Source organism: Rissa tridactyla, chromosome 6 (genome assembly GCF_028500815.1).
Source record: "Rissa tridactyla isolate bRisTri1 chromosome 6, bRisTri1.patW.cur.20221130, whole genome shotgun sequence".
In the NCBI taxonomy this organism is placed as follows: Eukaryota; Metazoa; Chordata; class Aves; order Charadriiformes; family Laridae; genus Rissa; species Rissa tridactyla.
In genome coordinates this window covers 719,044-740,659 of record NC_071471.1, presented here as the reverse complement: position 1 = coordinate 740,659, position 21,616 = coordinate 719,044, and the positions used below count along the sequence as shown (strand labels likewise).

The window sequence follows — 21,616 nt, the reverse complement described above, 5'->3', positions numbered from 1 at the left end:
TCACTTGCAAGCACACACACACACGCACCCTGGCCTGGCTGCACCAGCATCCATTCATACTGTCGCCAGCAGCCTGGACTTCATCCAATTCCTAGAGAGAACTTCAGGCAGAGCCAATTTCCAGCACTGTGTGCTGCCTGCTCGGGGACACAGAGCCCTGCCTGTGGGCGACGGGACAGGGTGATATATTCACAGGGTCAAGGTGACCAACCACTAAGCACAAATGAACTATTCCACCGTCAGCGGGGACAGAGGAAACCAACCCCTGGGACCCGCCCTGCCCGCCCTCAGCTGCAATGCCCAATGGAGAACAAGGTCCCTCTGTCCCGGGAGCCGGTCCCTCGTCACTCCGATTACCCTGCTGCTGCCCCAGACGTCCCAGGGGTCAGCCTCCACCCCACCACAGTTTTCTCTCTCCCTCCCCAGCCACTACACTATTTATCACCCAGATGATAGAGCACAATGCGTTATATATTTAGGCTGCACAGAGCAAAAACTGATAGTGCTGGAGCCAGGCACATGCCGAGCAGGGGTATCTGTGCAGTCCTGCTCACGTCTGTCACCCCTTGTGCCCCACATTCCTCCCAGCCCCGAGCTGCAGCCTTCCTCCCCCCTCACCACACTCCTCACACCAAGGCCACGCGTTCTCCTCAGGAGCCGCCAGCCGAGCAGCCTCTGGGGGAGCTGTGAGTGGTGCCACGTTTCTGCTCGGCGTCTGCGCGGGGAGGGAGCCATGAGATGTGGATGTGCTGGGAGGGAAAACCATCCCCTGGAAGCGTTAGGAAGAGCTGCCAGCTGACGGGGTCTGAGCTCGGGAATCACGAAAGACCAGACCCAGAAGGAGCTCAGGCTCTCTCAGCTCTCTAAAAGCCTTTCCTTTTGGCAGGAGCCAGCCACCACAGCCCAGGGAAGCCATCTACCCGAGTCTAATTTCAAAGGGACTGCTTTTAGTTTACTGTCCACCAGGGCAGCCCGGTTTCATGTTTTCCCGTGTTCAAACTCCTGCTGGGGGCTGGGCACAACATAGCCGAGAATGGCGGCCAGGGAGAGCCCCCTGCTACGGAGGGGCAGCCCGAGCCTTGCCCAGGCGAGCATGGCTCCGGCCCCTCGGCGGACAGTGGCCCAGTGGAACAGGCGCTGGCCAGGGCCCGCACGCTCACGGCCAGGCCTGCGGGCGCCCCACGCTCATCTGCCTTGGATTTTCCAACAAAGAGACCTGCGGGAGGGAGGGAGGGAGGGAGGAAGGAGGAGGGAGGAGGATGGAGGAGGAGGGAGGGGGTTACAGGGGAGGCAGCCGAGTGGGCGGATGATTCAGCCGCCATCCCCAGCGACACGGGGCCAAGCCGGGGGCGAGGAGGAGGGGACGGGACAGGGTGTGCGGAGGGGCTGCCATGGCCGACACAAGCTGCACATCTGCTCCACGCAGCCTGGGGAGGGGACGGGCAAGCCCGGCAGCGGGGAGAGAACCTGGCTCCATCCCTGCCCTCCCACCGGTGGGCCCTCTCCCCAGGCTCCCAGCTTCCCTCCCGCTCCCAGGCCGGCTGCCTGGAACAAGGACGCACAGCAGGCGAGGGACAGGCGGGCAGACACTGCCTTCTCCAGGGAGCCCCAGCCCGGCTCAGGAAATTAGAGGGTATTTTGTATCACAGAGTCATGTCCTAGGAATGAAGGGAAAGCGGGGAACAAGGAGAGAAAGGAGGCCATAAAACCCAAGGCTCGGAGACCCCGGGCTGCGCAGCTGCCCCGCTCCAGCCTCCCCGCTACCCCCGAGCCTCCAGCTGGGACGGGCTGCAGACACAAGGGAGTTTCGGGAGTTTCTATCTCCAGCCAGCTCTGGTCTCCCCTGAGCAGGATCTGCTAACCACAGCGGGGTCCCAGAGAAGAACGGGGATAGAGTAACACCAGCCCGGGGAAAGGAGAAATCCAAGAGACACTGACAAAGGCTGCGGCAGGGGGATTTGAGCCTCAGATGCAGCTGGAGCTCAGCAGCCATCGCCGCTCGCCTCTGGTGGTCCCGTTCCCCAACTCTTCTATCCAAGGGCTCGCAATGGGGAGGACACAGAGAGAAGCATCCACAGGACACGGCGGTGATCAGAAAAGCTGAATCTGGAGTCGGGGGGGTCAGTACCAAGAAGGGAGGTGAGTGAAGGGGACTCCTCAAGCATGTTAGACAGCTCGGCAACCAGGATGAAAGAGAGTCTTATTAGGGGAGGTGCAAAGATCAAGAAGACAATCGAGCAGCGATGATTTCACACTACCAAGATGAAAAGCTAGTAGAGCAGATGAAAAAAAAAGTAAGATCTTTTCCTTCACTTAGTTCAATTATTGAGAGGAGAGATCTTCACAGAACAGCAACACTTTTTCCATCACCGCAAAGCCCAAAAATTCAATGTTAAACATAATCATCTATTACAACCCTCCCCCAAAAGTGCACAGATTAGGTAGCACCTTAACAGCCCCCACCTCCTACAGCCGACAGAACCATAAAAAAAAAAAAAAAACAAACCACAAACACAACAGAAACAAAAACCAGAAACAAAACAAACACCATCAGGAGATGTTTCTACACAATAGCACAAGCTTCAGGGATTTACACACCAGAAAGAAACGTGATCTCATTTTCAAGACCTTTAGTGCACACCCCTTAGGGCAGGGATGTCTTGTCTCCAAATGATTGTATAGATTAATAATGATGTGTAGCAAAAGGAAGCACCTTCATGTGCTACTATCCAAAGCGTGAGCATCTCCTACCTCTAGAGCAAAACCCTGCCCCTTCTGCAAGATCAAATGCTGGAGCCACAGGGATGAGCTCTGCAGCCATCTCACCAGAGAGAAAATTGGACAGGGCAATTCTCCAACAGAGCTGGAATTTCGGATGGGAAATACTCGCCTATGAGACTAAGCCCAGACATGACACGTGTGCTTCCCCTGGGGATATGACTCCCCCAGGGGCTACAGGCCCAACCAAAGAGTACACATGTGTATCGGCAAGACCTTGGGCTTTGCAGACAAATAGCATGGATCAAACAGGATAAGAGGATTTGAGTTGCCTGTCTCCATAAGTGAGGGTATTCTTCGGGTCTTCCTCGCTGTATTTTTACTTCTGGTGTGCAGAGGAGGAGTACACGTAGGGTGCAAACTGTACAGTGCACTGGGGTGAGAAGGGCTCTCTGAGCATAAAGAGAGACCATCACTCTCCCATCTAATTTCCCTCCCGAGCCCCCAGAGAGGGTATTCTCCACTGCTCCTCTGTGCTTTAGCACAGGGCAAAAAGGGACACACAGATTTGTGGGCAGTTTAGGGTGTCAGACCCTCCTCCCCAGAGGAGCTGCTGTGCTCCCATCTGTCCCTGCACCCCATGTGAACGTGAGAGCCCCTGCAGCACTGTCTTCACCTGGGGTCTTTTTTAAGAATCAAGAAGCACAAACCAGCTGTCCTGCTAATACAACAATAAGAGAGCTCTGCATTCGAGCAGGAGAGGCCACCTCTGCTTTCCTAGCACACCAAGGGATCTTGATCTTCACAAGGATTCCTCGGGGAGCAGGTCACCCCATCTCAAGCTACTCCCCCCCTCTCCTCAGGAGCAGCGACACCGTGCCTATCAGCAAAAGCACAGGAACAGCCTCTTTCATTTTCAGGCTGTAATCTACAGCCTCCCTCAATCGTGCTCACCACTGCTGCCCCACAGCTTGCTGTGCTGTTCCCCCCACAGTCACCCAGGCAGGGGCTGAACAGACATCAAAGATGGCAACTGTTTTCCCCAAGAACCCCTGATCAACACATTTTCGACCACTCCACTGCACAAACATCAGGACAACCACAGCCCCCCTGTCCAGGAGATGCCTGGCTCCAGCTGGACCCATGCTCAGTCCTACAGACATCACTGGGTGGGAGATGACAGAGGACAGGCCTCCTGTTCGTCTAGTCCAAAGACCGGAAAAGGAATGGCATTTAGGAACAAGCCACCCGACCTCGCAGGCCTGCCCAGGAGCAGCACTTATCAAAGCAAAGCTACAGACTTTGATTCCGAAGGGAGCGCAGGAGCCCTGGCGGCCCCTCCCGCCTTGATCTCCGGAGTGACCATCTGGCTGCAGCCCTGTCTCCAAACAAGCCCAACAGGCCTGTCCTCAACCAGAGCAGGAAACTGCACGGGGGCTGCAGGAGGCACCTCCACACTAATTAATCCCGCCCTGCCCAAGCCATACTTCCAACCCCCAGAAGGACATTTAGAGACATCATCAAAGGAAGCATTCTCCAGGCCCCCGAAGGTTCAGTGACACTTTCAGTCTCTTTGAATTGGAAATCAGGACAAACGGGAACTCCCAGCATAAGCCCAGCCAGGACCTTCACCCCGGTATCTCAGTTTCAGCTCCTCAACAACTCTAAGAGCTTGCATGGCCCAACACAAGGATACAAGTGCAAGGACTCATCATACGAAAGATCTGAGGTTAAAACATCTGCAGAAATGACCCTCAGGGAACCAAGACATCCACAGACATAGCAGTGACCAAAAGCTGGTCTTGTATTCAAGGTGGGATAGGAAACAGGCCCAAAGACGTTTCAGCTGAACGGATACAGGCATGTGAGACAGGGTAAAATCCTGACGCAGTTGCTATGGTTCGTATTAGTGTTGAGAGACTGCAAATAAACCAGAGGAGGCTCGGTTTGCTGTGACACTCAGCTCCGTCTGGGTACAGATGGTGGGAAGAACCCACAGCGCAGAGCTCCAATACAGCAGCTCCTGCCAACGGAGAGAAAGGGACTGTGCAGAGAGGTGGAACAAGGGTTTACCCAGCTACTGCAGGTAGCAAAACATAAAGGGCACAACAACATCTTACCAAGAACTTCATGGAAGAGGTGTCCGGGACCCAGAATTGCATGCAATTCTCCACAGAAGTCACCCACCCCTCTCTAAGCTGGCTAGAAAAGCAACAGGCTCCCTTGCAGTCAGTGCCCAGGACTTCAGACTGGCTAAGACGACAGGAGGAGCTGTTAAGGGCTCTAAGGACTGCTGGGAGGACATCAGCACAGATGCAAGAGGAGAGGGAGAGGGGCACAATGTCCGGGAAGGCTGCGCATGCACCATGAGGAAGCTAGGACCAGGCCTGCCTTTTCTGGCCCTCAGCTGAGGGACGCCAAGTCAGTCCTGCTTTTTCTTAACAGCAGGCGAGGCTCCTGCCAAGAAATCGCTGCTGCTGTGGAATGTGCTGGGCCAGCAGTACAGCTCATTCCTGGAAAAGCATCAACTCAGCGGGAGAGCAAGGAGAGGAGAAAGGGGGAAAACGGGAAGAGGGGGAGGGTGGGAAACAAAGTCTGAAAGCTTGGACTTCCACACCTGGGCAAGCAGGGGAGCTGGCACAGAGCAGTCTGCTCGCCAGCACCCCCTTGTCCCGGGCTACCAGCACAGCAGCCGTACCCAGCACCAGCCCTCTGCTCTTGGAGCACCTTTCTGCTGGCCAGCCACCTCCAGAGCAGGTCTGGGAAGGCACAGACCAAGGCAGATGTCTGAGGAGAGGAGGAATGAGGTGTGCTTCCCTCATCATGTTAACAATTAATTTGTATATAATGACAGTTCTACACCAGATGACGACAAAACAGCCTCCACACATGTCCTGCCCTCAAGACACTGACCAGATCACATTACTCTCTCTGCATAACTTTGCAAGAGTCTCCAGAGGAAACCAGCCCAACCTCCTACCCGGTGGGAAGGGGCCTAGATGACTGCACCTCCCCTTCTCATCCAGCTGGGCTACCATCAGCAACATTCCTGCTAACTGGGTCTATAAGACATACAGAGAACCCCTATAAAACCAACAGGGAATTCATAAAGCTCAAAACTAAGTTCCACCACAAAACATTTGCCAAAGACAATGAGAAGGAATCATGCAAAGAAGAGCCTTCCAGAGACACAACAGCTGCACGGTGGCAAAGAAAGAACTTTGTCCTGGATCCCAGTCTATCGCAGCACTCCGAGAAAAAGGGCAAACAGTGATCCTACGTCCCTCTGGTCTCAAGATGCAGGAGGCAGCAGACAGCATGAGGGGTCTGACCACTCATAAGAACCATTTCTGACCATCGCTAGGACAGGGACACGTCTTCTATTTCTTCCTTACCTTTGGGCCCTGGATAATTTTTGGCGCAACCTGAACTATTCACTTCATTCTCAGGAAATTGTCAGCAAGCCAGGAAGAACTTGGAGAAAACCAACAGTATAAATGATCAGCCCCTACATAGGTCTGCTAGTAGAAAAACCCAATCAAAGGTAGAGAAAGGCTGGCTGTTTCATCTGGTCTCCTGCTTTTGATGGTGTCAGTGCAGGGGATGGTACAAGAAATTCCCTGTACAGAGGGACAGCAAATAGAGCACATTTTAGTAGCCTTTTGTATACTTCATTTATTTTGGCTCATACCAGTTATCTTCACCAAACTCCTTTCAAGACACAGGGCCAAGCCCTTGAACAATAAAACAACCAATCTCATACCAAGCATCCTTTACCAGGCCAGCCAAGCTTGCCGTCCAGCCATCACCCAGCAAACGAGCAAATACAATTGCTGGAAGAAAGAGACAAGAAAGATGCTGCAGTCCTAACCAAACCAAGCATGTGCTGGTACACTACTCACTCAACTAGAGGTCCCGAAAGCAGACAAGAGGAATAAAGCAGGAGCCAATCAATTACTGTAAATTAAAAGGAATCTGATTAGCCAAGAAGCAGGGAAAACGTGAGCTGTCTCCACCATGCTGCTGGTTTACTCTCAGCAACAAAAATACTCACTTCTTTTTCCTTCCTTTATGAAAGGCCTGGCCCACAAGACTCCTCTTGACACCTGATGGATGTTCCACTGGACAAAGCGATATTTAGGCAGTCAGGAGACCATCACCTGCCTAGGACTCCTCCAAAGGAGTGTCACGGGGAGAAGGCCATGGTCTTGATCTGGAAGGAGGGCATTTTCTGCAAGCAGCCAAGCTTTTCTGTTTCAGCAGCCTGCCTATAAGCGATGACTGGCATTAGTCCATAGTCTGCGTGAGGTGCTGTGTACAGAACTGAGTCCAGATCCTGCCAGGACTCACCTCTACGCCAGGGCTCAGCAGCCTTTCCAACAAGAGGGTAAGTTTCCCCAAGATTTAGAAGAGGATGGTGCTTTGGATTGCTACAGCAACATACCCCACTTCTGCAGGACCAAATCCAACTCAGAGCTGCTGCCTTTCTCTGACACTGTGAGCTCCCGGGCCTGACCCTGCCACATACCATTCAAAACCTTCCCACCTGCCACCTCCGACAACTGCACCCAAGGCTGGATAACAGTCAATGACCTCCAGAAGTCGCCATCACACATGATGTGAAACGTTCCTCTTGTGGGGGGTCTCAAAACCGCAGCTGCCAACTCCCAGGTCCTTCAAGGATGAATAAGTGCAGTGGAAGGAGCACAACCTGCCTGCAGTCTGTAAGTAACCTACAAGCTCAGTAACTGGTCACTCTACACATAATTATTCCGAACACCAGCCCAGAAAGACTCGTCACACATTATTACTGCAACACGGCAATTTCCCATGTCTGTGACTCTAAGTCAAGTTACAACAGGACCCTGATTTTGAGCCTCCTAATTACCTGTGAAACTGGTATCAAAATCCCACAAAGCATCTCTCCTTTAGTCACACATAAAGTCACCACGAACGCATAACAGATAACACAGACAGACAGTCCCCGCCTCGAGTCTCCACACCTCACTGCATGGGAAAGTGCGTGTGCCATGCAACTGCCCGCCTGAGCGCAGGTACCAACCGCACCAAAGGTAACATCGTATGAAGGCACCAAAAGATTTTTAAAGTGTCCCACATTGGCATTATCCGCACATCAAAGAAGACTGCAGCATTAGGCTGCCGTTTTTCTGGGGGGGAATAATTCAGAAGCACAGACATGTGCCACGTGAGTCTGACCCAGCTCAGACACATCAGACTCAGCACGCACACCCTGTATAGACGTTTCATACCTCTGCAGTAAGTTGGAGCTGCCCCAGGGAAACCCAGACAGAGTGTACCCCAGCTGAAGCAGGTGTTGCCACCCCAAAACTCCTCTGCCACTTCCAGGATGCCTGGGCAGGGAATAATCTTAAGAGTTTTCCCAAAGTAACACACCTTTTGGCCCCAGCTGAAACAAAAGATTTTCACTCTGGAAGGAAAATCCATCTCAAGGAGCCCTTCAGGATCTAGAGGTGCATTTACCAGCTCCAGGTCTAAGACAACTGGGAGGTCTGCCATAAGGGAACTCCACTGTGCAGCTACATCCATGAAAATCCACACTCCTCATAGCTACAATAGCCACTAAGAAAAAATTCAAATGAACACCGTGTAAAGGCAAGACTTACGTGCATTAAGGCCCTATATGGGCTTCCAGTATAGCAGAGCCTCAGCTGGGCCCACAGGCAAGTCTCTCTGTGAATGGCACCAAAATACTGGTTGAGCTAGGCAGGGCTGAATGAACTGGGCCAGCTCGTTAGCCATATGCAAACAGAAATACAGAGTTTGCATATCCATCACAGCTTCTGGAAAAAGCTTCAGTTTGAGAAGCTGCTGCGCCCTGGGGACAACCCAGCAGCAGCTTTCTCCTGCCCCTGCCCTGCTGATCCCGGCCACAAAGCCAGGTTTGTCACCGCACTTCTGATACCACCCTGGTTGTCAACAACGTGGGCATGGCAGAGTGCAGCGTACAGGGGACAACCAATTTGCTCGCAGACAGTGAGACAAAAAGTCCACGAATCTCAAGCAGGTCAGAGCAACGCTGAGGGAAAAAGGTGAAGCCCAGCAAGTGGTCAGGCCAACGTGCTGGTACCAGCGTCCCCGCCACGATAACCCATGCAGAGCCAGAGCTCCCAAAACACAGACCCCTCTGGAAGACCCTCAGTGTCCTCAGACCAGCCTGCACACAGCAGGAGCTGCCAGCCATCAGAAAACAAGGAAACGCCTGCAATAGCCTCTGTTACCCAGACCCTGGATTCCCAGCCTATCACGGAGACAGCTGCCAGCAATCAGAGGGGCCACGTAGCAAATAAATTCCTCTCCAAACCCTAGGGGCAGGTCAAAAACCAGCAGAGGAAAGACCTTCCCACACAGCAGCCGGTGCCAGCTCTCCCAGAAAGAGATCTCTGCTCCAAGTCATGCGAGGAAGCCTTCCCCCTCTCAGCTCACATCCTCAGCCAGGACCAGAAGGATGGACTCCCACTGCAGTGATTCAGTCTCCGCTCGCTGTTTCTTCTTTTCCTCCAGTTTTCGCAAAATATAAAATTTTAGCCAACAATACACACAGACAGATGGCCCAGTGAGGGGATAACCAACATGCAGGACTTAGTGGAGCAGGGTACCCAAACGCTGCTTCTGCTGCCTTCAATAGCTAGTTGTGGCTGGAAAAACAATGCCTCTGGCACGTCTCCTTTAACAAATAACTGATACAACCACCACCACAGCCCCAACCCTCCACTGCGATACAGGATTACACAGCACAGGAAGGCCAGCGCCAGGCAACTCTGCCTGCCAAAGCCTCTGGAGAATTCCAGCCCATTCCTGGATGGGCTTAATATTTGTGCTACAGGAGCAACAACACAACAATGGAAACAAGTGAAACCAAGAGCTTCAGGGGCTTTCAGGGGCTCAGGGAGACACTAATACTTCAGCTTTGCAAGCTAATGCAGTTCTTGGAGACAGTGATAATCACAGCCCAAGAGCTCACATACTCTCCTAAGGCCACCATGGCATTACATAGATAAGCATCCAGACAAAGCAGGCAAAGTCACAGAGATTAGAATAATTCCCGGATTGGTACCTTACTTCAACGCCTTCCAAAAAGCCTTCACAAAAGGATTTAGTCCAAAAATTTCCAACAACAGCCACCGGCAAGATTAAGTTTTACTTAACTTGCCAGCTGCTGCCTAACAAGCCAGCACCACCGGGACAAACGCTAACACAGCCACATGGTGCCACATCCTCCTTCTGGAAAACCACCATCCATCCAGCACAGGTCAGAAGGGCAGGCTCTGAATAACAAACAAGGGATGGAGAGAGGAGGAAATCAATAGGAAACACCAAAAACACACAGCCCTGACTGCTGCCTCATCAGATGTGCAGCACGACGCAAAGCTGGTGCGACAACATGAAGGCAATTTCCTGCAGGCGCAGTCTCTGCTGTGCTCTGCAAGCCCAGCTCTCCTTCATCGGCTTTTACACAGATCAAATATCCTAAACCACAACATTGTTATACCTATTTGGATGCAGTCAAGGGTGGAGGAGTAGCACTTCATTACCGCAGATACCCCCAGCTCAACAGTTCAGCAACTGCCATGCAGACACGCAAGAGGCTTCCCACCACTGTAAGTCCCACGAGCTCAAAAAGGACTTGAGGAATTTTAACTATGCTCCCTACACCTCTACATATATTGCCTTCAAGACTAGAGGGAGGGCCTGATGCCCACCCTGAGAGAGGACTGAAGCCAAACACACCTGTCCTGCAGAAAAGCTGCAGGGGAAACCAGATTTTCTCTGCTTATATTCACAGAGCCCTTCTTCCCTGAGCATCCCAAAACACGTACTGGCGGGTAACTACCTCCACCTTCAAGAGTTCAGGCCACAGGGCTACAGGCCCAGATGTCTCTGCCTGCTGGGAGACCGGGTGAGGAAATCACAGGTGAAGGAGGCCAGGAGCACACTGGAGAAGCGAGACTTACTGAAGGCTCAGTGCTCCAAGCGCACAGGCCTTGGGCTCGTGGGCCATCTGCCTCCATCTTACAGCACCTTCCTTCATGGAGCTCATTACAACACGCTGCCTCCCCAGCTGCCCGTCCTGCCCTCACCAGAGCCACGTAGGGAGGAACATCACTCCTTATGCCACCACCCAGAAGATCCGGTTCCCACTCTGCGGGGGAGCCAAGGTCTGGGATTTGGCAATGGCCAAGTTCTAGATGAAACTCTAAGAAGTTGTATTTCAGCAGGAACCAAAAGACTGAGCAGTGGGGCCACCACTATCATCCCGTAACAACGAACAACACTCAGGTCATGACTCAGATTATGGTGGTTTATGAGCCATTTCTAATAGCGTTTGGCCTTGACCTCAGAGACTGAACCATGTTGGAGCACAGCTGCACCACAGACAGTCGAGGTGCACGGATTTACTTCACGGCAATTTCTGAGATGCCGAGGTAGGTTTTTGTTCTGTGCAGGACGTTGGAGGACCAGAGTCCTCCAGATGATTTCAAAACATAGAACTGCATCAAAACAGCTGCGTTCTCATGGATGAGCAAAGGTTCCTTGACCTTTCTTTTTCTGTCAGAGCTGACAAGACAGGCTTAAAATTAAGAAACAGTCCCATCAAAAAGATAATTGAAAACAATACCTCTCCAAGAAAAATGCTGGCTTCAACATAACACCATATTTCAGGAGAAAATACATCCAGTCAAAAAAAAAAATTCTGACCAGCTCTAGCTGCAAAAAAAGTTCAATAGCTGTTGTAAAGCTTCATTGTTTGCATAGTACAGACAAGGCCTTAGGGAAATTGGTCTGCAGCCCGATTTGGCTAACTTGGCTTTCCGAACGCCACCTCTGGGCACAGAAACCAGGCTACGACTGCCATCCAACGTGGCCTTCGGAGCACAGCTCCAACCACAACAGACAGAGTCGGACACCTATGGAGTTGGTAATAGCTGGGTCTGAACAGCAGGATGCACGCTGCCAGGCGCAGACAATACAACCCAGGGAAGGAGTGAATACCATCAACTAACCCTCTCCATCTGCACCCCAGCCCTGGCATCGCTGTGCCCCCCCCCTCCACCACCACCACCCTTGGAAACACCTCCAGCAGCAGCTACAGCCAGGACCAGCTCCAGTGTCGATGGGCCACCCCCCAGCACGGGCAGCATTACAGGAACTTCCCACCACAAGCGCAGACAGTGGTTAGCAGCTCTCTGCCAAATCCTCGGCAGCCCAAGAGACAGAGGCACAGGCTGCAGTAACCCACATGCAAAATGTCCAAAAAATAACCTCCAGCGGAACCTAGCTACCCAGGGCAGCACATCTCACGTGAGCAGGCAGGGAACCACACATCCTCTGGAGCAGGGAGCACAAGAGATGGGATGCTGTGGCTTCTCACATGGCTAAGTGCTGCCCTTGGCACAGAAAGGACACAAACTGGCCAGAAGATGAAGAAAAGTTGACGGCCACCTCACAGACAGGCCAATGCTGTCACTTGGGCAGAAGTACCGCAAAGGATGTGAGCGTGCAAGGGAGTCAGATGCAGTTTTGGAGGCCCATTTGCTCACAGACCTCTTGCCAACCTCTTCCTCCATGAAAATCCATGCTGACATGGAAGCACTCTCCACCAGGGGCATGAGGAACAGGCAAAGGTCTTCTGCAGACAGCAAAGTTTCCAGCTCAAAATTTAAAAAATAAAGTTCCAAAAATCAAAATAAAACAACTCCCCCAACTCACGCTACAAAGAGCTGGCAGGAGAGGCAGGGGCACCACGCCAGCGGCTCACCACTGCTTAGGGACTGACACCACTTATTAAGTCTAGGATCCCTTCCCCAGCTCCAAACGCTTCCAGCCAGAAGGACAGTCACTGCTGGCATCAATTTCAAAAAGATCCTGCAATAAATCACTCAGCCTTTCAGTGAGCGTCAACGCGCTTCCCCATGCACATGTGCAGGAGATGAGGTCGCCAAATATTAACGGCATCTGACCCCAGCACTGGGAATTCCATCAGCGCCCGCTTTGTTCTGCCTCCAGAGCATTGCCCTAATCGCTGCCTTGTACCCAGCTTTGGAAAGCAGGTGATAATTAAGCAGGTCTGGATTAGATACCAGGCTACTGATTAGTTGGATACCAATTTTCACTCAACAGTCAAGACCTAGGAATCACTCACCACAGCTCTGAAGTTAAAATTAGAATCAAGACCTGGAAGAGAGAGAAAGCAGCAGCGGTGGGAGGAGCAGCACCATCCCACCACCGTACCTCAAATCGCTGATGTCCTCCCGGCAATGGAGAACAAGTAGGTGAGATGGGGAGGGAGGGGTGGTCCCCTTGCAGGAGAAGACCACCTTTCTGCTCTCCAGCCTGGAAGAGGAGAGGTGGCTGAGAGGAGATAAGCAAAACTATCACTCAAGTGCTTTCTCCACACGCAGAAGAAATTCAAACTTCCAGGCACTCCAGAATTTATGGAAAGATGAGACGGAACTTCAGGCCAGGTGATAAGGACCTACCTGAATGCACAAGTTTCACTCACATAACTGAAACTACTCTGAAAATTTTAATTTAAACTTTAGCATGCCCCTGTGGGAACACCTTTCAATTGATAGAAAATGAGCAGCGTCAGTTACAAGCAAAAAATGAGTCAAAAGAAACCACACTTCAACTGATATAAGAATATCCTCAGAGTTGTAGCAGTCACCCGGTCAGACAAAAAGTCTAACCTGTAGTTCAGCTGGGGCAAACATGGACACAGTCCAGCTGGTGAGAAGATCCACGCTGCCCAGAGACAGGTACCTTTCTCACAATGGACTTGGGCAGGAGGCAACACTTTACACATCACTGAAGCCCACATCCCAGCAAACTATAAACTACCACAGACCACCAGCACAGTTGTTCCTTTCCCAACGCACAGGTCCCCAGGAGAACTTACAGTACTGTTCTTGCAGCACCTCTATAGAACTGAGAGCTCTGTCATGTTAAGACCCACACATGTGTTTGCCCAAGAAGCTCAAAGTGTCAAGTGGACAAGACAAGGCACGGCACAGGAGCACTGTTACTACTTCCACTTCACAGATTAGGAACAAAAAAGACAGAGAGTAAAAAGTTGGCTCAAAACTTTATGAAAAACTCGTGCATGGCTTGATAGAGAGAGATCTCACAGCGGCCATAGCACTGCACTGATCTAAGGCGCTCTCCTGCTGACCAGCACACCAGTCTTACCTGTAAAATGCTGAATAAAAAGACTCAAGCTGTAGATTAAAGAAAAAATAAAAAAATCCTCCCTTCTCCAATGAGGGCAAGGTTAGCAGGCTCAGGGTAGTTCCACACTTCACGGCGAGGCACATCCACACAAGCTATCTCAGCCCCAAGAAGAGTGTACCACGTCTATGCACCGTCTATACTTCTACTGACGGTCTGGTTAGCTCCCCCACGTCTCCAGCTCTGGGGTTAGCAATACACAAAGCCAACAAAGGCGCAAATATCTGCACCTGTATCACTGCTCTGCACCACTGCGCTCAGGATGGATTCTCTGTTCGCGGCTGTAGCCCACTACATGCTGCGTAGACCAGGCAACAAAACCCTCCAGCCTTCCTGCTGCTCACAGCTCCTCTCCCCAGGATCGGATGCATGAAATCTTCTCATTTTCCTCCTTCCCACCTAGAGGTGACACCATTCTGGGGTATTCTTAATCTGGAGCCGAGTGCTTTGACTAGGATTAGCTCCTGGCATAGCCCGACAACTCCACAGCCACCCAGGGGAGCCTCCGTTCACATTTCCAAGGAGATGTAAACACTGAAGCTGCTCCATCACCGCCCTGATTCTCAGAGCAAACAAATATTAACAAGATAAACAAAAGAACGAAAAATCCCACACACCAAGACTGTGGCTGCAACACTGCCTTGGGGATGGGGTGAGCTGAAGGGAATGCCAGGCTGGAGATCCACAGCCTGGAAAGACGAGGAAGAGGGAGAAACAGAATCAGTCTGGGCAACAAACATGAGAGGAAGCATTGGACCACGTCCAGCTGACCCTGGAAGGTGAGATGTCTCTGTTCCCAGTAAGAGATGACAGAACTTAGTCTTATGCCACAAGGATCCTGCGAAAGGTCCGATTGATGATGAAAAGCACGAGCCATCGGATCTGCAGGCCTCCTCTTAGTTGATCAGCTGCCATAAGGCCACCCACTGTTAATAGCTCATCTCTTTCAGGAAGGGGCTTTACCCTGAGTGCTGCTTCTGGACGCGGCCCAACTGACCAAAACCAGCCAAGCTCACAAACTGTCAGCACGAGCCCTGCCATCCCCCGGGCTGGGCAGAGGGCATCGTGAGGGAAGGGGCCGAGAGGGATACACGTGTGAGAGTGCAACGCCCTTCCTTGACACGCAGCTTCTGAATACAGCTATCGTTAATCTCCTCCTGATTTTCACTAATTGCCCATGCGCTTACAAGCAGTCAAGCAGCTGATGTGCCTCCTGTCCATCTGTCCCTGTCTTTCCCTGCAGGCTTGCTCTCTCCTGGATGCCAATTATCAGGGATCGTGAAATATTTCAGTTGGACTTGATGATCTTAAAGCTCTTTTCCAACCTAAATGATTCTACGATTCTATTTCGAGTGGTGCTGGGGGGCCCCCAGGGCTACTCAGAGACGAAGCTGCAGATGGACTGCTCTGGCTGTTCCCCCCCCTGCTCCAGCCAACCACCACCATGTTCTTCAGCTCTCTGGAAAGGAGCAAAGACAGTTTTCCTGATGGGGCATCCATAGGGGCACCACGGGAGGCTTTCTCCCCTCTGTTCCACACAAGGCCTCGTCACGTGCTGCTCCAACTGCACAACTCATCACGCAGGACTTCGCCCAGGACCAGGCTGCCCACATGCAGCCTCCGACCCCTCTGGGCTGTACCTTCCCTTCCAGAGGTTCATTCTTCCCAGGAGAATTAGCTGAACTGGTCCCAACAAAAATCTCATCCCATGCATTTCTGGCGGAACTAAACTCGCCGCGTCTTCCCAAGTGATCTTCCCCTCTCCCTGCTCGCATCCACAACTCCCTATGCTGCTTCACCGTGGAGTTTCATTAATCTACCATCTGCCTCCTCTTGTGGAGCCTTAAAGAAACAGAGGAGGATGAAAAGGCACAGCACAGAACTTTGCTGCCACCAGACCCCTCTTCCCAACGCGAGACACTGCTATTTATTACTAAACTTTGTTTATAGTTACGCAGACACTCTCCCACCCACACGGCAATGTTTCATTCAAGACAAGTTTGAATTCACTTCAAGAACAACATTTCAAAGGGTCCCAAAGCATTTGTTTACAAACAGCAGGCACAGAGAATTTGCTTCTCCCATCAATGAACATAGTCCCCTCTGAGACAGGGAGAGGCAGCTGTTTCGTAGCACCCAACACAACTCAACAGCTGAGGGACAGGAAATGATCCGCAGACAACTGATATTGCTGAGGAAATTTATGGAAAATGAGGGCTGGAGACTGCTATTTGCCTGTAAAGAACGGGGAAGCTTCTGAGCACTCAAGCTCTCCACTGGGTCAGGAGGAATTTAGGGAGGCGAAATGTCCCAGACTGTGGTCAAAGAAGTGACTCCAAATTTCAAGCCTCATCTGAAAGCTGGCACCTCCCGAGCTAACGGGAACCTGGGCACAGGCATAATTTGGCTGCAGAGGGGAGAGCACCTCCTGCCGAGGCAGCCACACCGATCTCCATCCAAGCCCCGAACAGGCCCAGCCCTGTTCAACATAGGGTATGAGCCAAGATCACAGCCTAGGGAGGCATCTGGCGCAATAAGAAGACACTAGGAAGACTATAAAACTTAAAGCTTTTTGCAGTCCCAGCCTCCATACACAAGACTTACTGTAAACACCAAATCTTTAGAAGGGAGAAAAGAAGCCAGAGGAAGGAGACTCATGCAACTCTTTCAAATACCAAAGGGCTAGGAATGGTAACGGGTCACATGTTGTGGAAGCCAAGAGAAGCTACATTCCCAGGACGGAAACAGAGGTCCTCAAAAAGGCTAGAGGAGAGTCAGATGTTGGAAGACTCTGGACAAAACAGAGGGAGGACAAAGGGTCTCGCAGGGAGTTGGCCTCATGTGATACTTGCTCCCCAGAACAGTCACCGATTCTATGAAGGCAGGAGACAGCAGGGGCTCCCCAGAAGATTAGTCAGTACAACCATCCAAACAAGGGACAGAATATACCTCCTCGTCTCCAAACAGCCACATGTGATGGAAGGAACCAAAGGGTAACACAAAAGAAGCGATGAAAATACCGGCGCTGGGAGAGAGCTGCCCTGCAGGAGATGGGATGCGAGGCCAGGCTCCACCTCTCCTCTATACAAACCCGTGCCCACCCAGAGACCAGGCACGGGACATCTTACCCTGAGGACCGGACACACAGAGGGGTACAGCAGGTCCGGTGCACAGCCCCGGCCCAGAGACGGGCAGCACGTGGAGAGCTCTCACTCCTTCTCCACCGAGGCAGGGGAGGAAAACGCGGGTCCCCGTTACCCATTCTTCCCGAAGACGGGATGCAGAGGACAAAGCTGCCAAAATGGATGGTCCTCCCCAAAATGGATGGTAGGAGAACTAAACCGTCCCCGGACCCAGTCCCTCGGAAGGGCTGATGGACGGGGCCGTGCCCCCGCACCCTGCCGGCGGGGGGAACACGGGGCACCCTCCCCAGGCAGCCCCATGGGGGATGCCCAGGCCCTTCAGGTGGGAGGTGACGATCCCGAGGAGGACAGGCGGGGGTCGCCCGCCCGCCCCGGGCGGCTGCGCCGGGAGATGCCCCTGGGGCCGGGCGCTGCCCGAAGATGGCGCACGGAGGAGGGGGAGGGCGGTGACCCTCGGGCGAGGGGACGGTCCCCTCCGGGGGCGGAGGGGCCGCCAGCCCCGGCCCAGGCGCTGTGCGGGGCGGCTGTCCCCATCCCGGCCCCCCCGCGGGGACCCCGCGCCCCCCGGAGGCCGCGGCAACCCGCTCCCCCCGCGGGGACACTGGGGGCTCCCGTCGCCGCCCCCCCCGCCCCGCGGCGGCGGTCCGGGTCCGCGCTCACCCGAAGTCGTCGTCCATGGACTTGAAGTAGAACTTGTAGTTGGGGCGGTTGAGGAGGCCCTTGAAGTCGCCGAGGGTGACGCGCTCGGCCGGGATCGGCAGCTTCACCAGGTACGGCGTCTCCTGCTCGTCCAGGTGGTAAATGATCTTCGTCTCGGCCGCCGCCATGGCGCCCCTGCCCGGCCGCCAGGCCTCCGCCCGCTCCGCCTCGGCTCCGCCGCCCCCGGCCCGGCGCGGCCCGCCGCCCCCGGCCGCCGCCTCGGCCCTGGCCCCAGCCCCGGCCCCGGCCCCCGCCCGCGCCCCAGCTGCGGCCTCCACGCCCCCCGGCCCCCGGCGCCCCTTGTTCTGCGGGTCCCAGCGCCGCCCGCCTCCAGAGCGCAAGCTCGGGCTCCGGCGGCTCCGCCCCGCCCGCCCCCCGCCCCGGCTCCGCCGGAACCGGAACCGGCGCCCCGCGGGGGCCGCACCGCCCACCCGGCCCGAGCCCGGGCCCGCGGCCGGAGCAGAGCGCCCAGCGGGCGGTCCGTGAGGGGCGCGGGCCGGCACCTCCTCGACCCACACCCCGCCGCTGTCCGGGCCGCTCCCTGCCCTCCCGAGCGGTGTCCCGCACTGGGGGGAGACCCCTGACCCGCCCCCGGCACTGCCCCTCGTCCCCCCCTGCCCACGCACAGCCCCGCCAGCTGCGGAAGGGTTTGGATTTTCACTTTACAGCCGCGTCCCCTCACGTACAGCCTGGTACTCCCCATGCACCCGCGTTCTCGTATCTGGTGGGCGCCCATACACCCCTCCCAGGCCCCCCCTTCCATCGCCTCTCGCACCCCCCGGTGCTACTTCACACACACACACACCATTCCTGTGCCACATATGTTCCTGTATCCCGCAACCTCTGCTGCTTCTCACCTACACACCTCAGGCCTCCCCTCCATCTCTGCAGCCCTAGCCCTTTCCCACACACCTCCAGCCTTCCCCACACCCACACGGCTACGTGCCCCTCACGTACAGCTCACAGAGCACGAGGCATATCGGGCTCTACCCTGTCCTCCCACATCCAGACCCCTTTGATCTCCCCATACTCTGTCCCTGACGGCCACCCCACAAACAGGGACTCTGCTGCACAGGAGGAGCACGGTCCCTCCCACCCCAGTTCCTCTCCAGCTGTGTCTTCCCTCCAGAACCCTTGTCACCATCCAACAACCATCCCTGATACTCAGGCACGGGACACCAGTGTCCCTTCCAGTTCCCCAACCCCATTTCCTCACCAAGCAGACTCTTCGTGAGCACCCTTCTTCACACACACTGTGGCCTCTTCATACCGGCTCCAACAGAGCCCCTCAGCTCTGTGGTTTCTTCCCCATCCTGTCTCTCCTACAGTCATCAACACCGTGACCCCAGCCCCTAGGACTTGCCTCTGTGCAGCAGCAGTCTTGGGGTGGCCGGCTTCCCCTCTGGACACCTTGCCAGCATCCGCGGGGTGCTGAGGAACCGTCTCCATCAGCAGTTTCCCAGAGCTGTGGCCGAGAGCAAAGCTGGAGTGGACGGAGCTTGGGGAACACCCATCACCAGGAAGGGAAAGAACTGCCTCGCGCCGTCCTGGATTAGAAGGAACGAATCCAGAGGAAGAACCATGCCGTGGGCCCACACAGGGCGTGAGAGCAGATCACCAACCCTCAGCGCCAGACTCACCTGCCGTAGGAAGAGGAACCAGCAAGATCTGACAGGGAGCAGAGCCAAGCTCCTCCGGCTGGCAGGAGCTAAATAGCCTCCTCACGCATGAAAGCATCCCGTGGGCATTGCTAGCAATTATCTGGGCAGCACTGCTAGACTGAGCGAAGAATCTGACATTAAATTAGAGAAAAAAAAATAAAAATCAAGGGAAGACCTCGGGTAAGCAGGAGGCGTGAGGCTCTCCCGTGTTTCCACATCGGCTCTTGGAAGACTGTCGCTTCCTCATGCTTGGAGCTCTGTGGTAAAAGCCGGCATACCTGGAAAGAAGAATCCAGGTCAGGAATAGAAAAGTTTAGTCTAAGCTGCTGCTTATTGTGTCAACCCTGACAGAGCTCATCTTAAAGTCTTTTTGCAACACCTCCCTGCCCAAAAAGTTGGGCCCATGTGAAAGAATTACTGCCTCCCCCTGACAGGGCCACTCTCTTGCCCACCTCCCAGCACAGCTGTGGATCCCTTGCAGCCTGTATTGTACACATTAGGCACCTTTGATACCCCAAAGGGCAATTTTCTGAGGTGCTGAGTTCCCAAGGGAGCACAGGCAGCCCGGAGGATGGGTGCCACACACCCCCAGGGTGGCAGCAGATGAAATTTCATTGTTACAGCTGCCTTTTTGTTTAAAACAGGCCAAGTGATTGAATAGATAGAAAAATCGATAGAAGAATCTATTGATAGAAATTGATAGATTGATCTTACTGCTCGCAGAGTCTTGTGAAGTATGACTCTTAATGAACAGAGCAGCTTAAGAACACAGAGACAAGGAAATCGCAGTAGGGGATTGTGCTGAGCACTGTAGGTCCACAGGAAATTGTTTTTGAACAGCCTCTTGGCTTATGTCTACATTTAAAATTACAATATTGATAGCATTGCTTCTCCTTACAGAGTAAACGGGCTCCAGGCATTTTAGTGCATCTTGGAACAGCCCAAAGCAGAGGTGGATGTACTTGAGTCCCATCACTTACATCTTTAAGCAACACAAAACTATTATCTTTTTCTAAAAGGTGCACTATTATTAACTGAAGTTATGGGTTTGATACAGGAACACCAGGCAACATCCATCCATCCATGTCAGATGGGAAGTCAGACAAGGTGACTATTATGGCCTCAGAAAAGTCACAAATACTTCCTGCTTACATTGCTCAAAAAGGTGGATAGCAACAATTGCACAGTCGAGGTTGCTCTCACAGGCATTTCTAGTCTCCCAACCAAATATAAATCTTGACTGAAAGCAATAGAAAGCACGACACCCACCCTATACTTCAGCGATGCAACTAATGCTCCTTTAGCAAGTCCACCCTTACCTGCCCATGGGGGTGCTGCGCCATGCCAGAACTCCACCTTGAAGAACACCAAGTCTCCTATTTTTTCTCCTTTTTGCCACTCTGTTCTCAGCACCTGTAAAACCACCCCAAAATACACACCGCCGAGGCCTGAAGAATATTTGGCCATAGAGCAACGTTCTCCCCGTGGATCTCAACCCCTGGGTAAGAACAGCTCGCACCATGAAGTTGGCTACTATGGAGCAAAGGAGGAAGGAACGCGGAAAGAACGAAAGTGGAATTGTTACTTGGCACAAAGAATCAAGAGCCCCTGGCAAAACCGAGCCAATGTTAAACCTATTGTTAAAGCCATCTTTACATTGTAAAAGGAAAAAAAAAATTCCTAAGATGTCCAAGGAAATTTTAAAATTACCAAGACTTGCAACTGTTTTGTGAATGGTTTTATGAGGAGACCTGTAGCTGTACATCCCCCTCTCTGCCAGTGCTTACTCCCCAACATCAGGAGGGCAAGATGCAATAGCTAACAGCCAACATTCCCACTAATTCTCATCATGGCAAAGGACAACAGCTTTCATAGGATTTAAGGTTCATCTTTGCGACCTAATTCTGTACTAAACCAAACCTCACCCATTTCAGGATTCCAAGTTCAGAAGTTTTAATAAACTGCTCTCTACTCGTGAGCAGTGAGGGCGCAAGTTATCACTGAACATTTATACCAATTCAGTGGTGTGCTAATTTCGTACCTGCCTGTTATGTGCTTAAAAATCTCTTTTTTTAGTAGCGCTGAGTTATTTAGCTTACCTCTTAAGCCCTGCTCAGGCATGTACCA

At 53.1% G+C, this 21,616-nt stretch overlaps 2 protein-coding genes across 8 annotated transcripts in view; both read right to left on the bottom strand.

Moving 5' to 3' along the window:
- The window catches only part of DVL3 (dishevelled segment polarity protein 3), a 35,532-nt gene extending 17,513 nt beyond the window's left edge, over positions 1 to 18,019 (bottom strand). For all 7 annotated transcript variants that reach the window (XM_054205912.1, XM_054205916.1, XM_054205914.1 and 4 more), the window contains exon 1: positions 17,790 to 18,019. In XM_054205912.1, coding sequence (XP_054061887.1) covers positions 17,790 to 17,956 — 167 coding nt within the window. In that variant the 5' untranslated portion in view covers positions 17,957 to 18,019. The remainder of the gene's footprint in view (positions 1 to 17,789) is intronic.
- A 605-nt stretch (positions 18,020 to 18,624) lies between these two features.
- Positions 18,625 to 21,517, bottom strand: LOC128911326 (uncharacterized). The gene is made up of 3 exons (XM_054206027.1): positions 20,809 to 21,517; positions 19,469 to 19,620; positions 18,625 to 19,375 (listed from the first exon to the last, which is right to left on the bottom strand). The coding sequence occupies exons 1-3, from the start codon at positions 21,252 to 21,254 to the stop codon at positions 19,041 to 19,043; spliced, it is 933 nt and encodes a 310-aa protein (XP_054062002.1). The 5' UTR covers positions 21,255 to 21,517; the 3' UTR covers positions 18,625 to 19,040.
- Between the last annotated feature and the right edge of the window lie 99 nt (positions 21,518 to 21,616).

What these genes read in the sequence shown, in the direction of transcription:
- LOC128911326 (XM_054206027.1), bottom strand. Translation starts at nt 21,254, where the DNA reads ATGTACAGCTACAGGTCTCCTCATAAAACCATTCACAAAACAGTTGCA. An exon ending in CGCAGCACCCCCATGGGCAG is followed by an intron (nt 19,621 to 20,808) that starts GTAAGGGTGGAC and finishes ATTTAATGTCAG; the next exon opens with ATTCTTCGCTCAGTCTAGCA. An exon ending in GGTTCCTCTTCCTACGGCAG is followed by an intron (nt 19,376 to 19,468) that starts GTGAGTCTGGCG and finishes CTTCTAATCCAG; the next exon opens with GACGGCGCGAGGCAGTTCTT.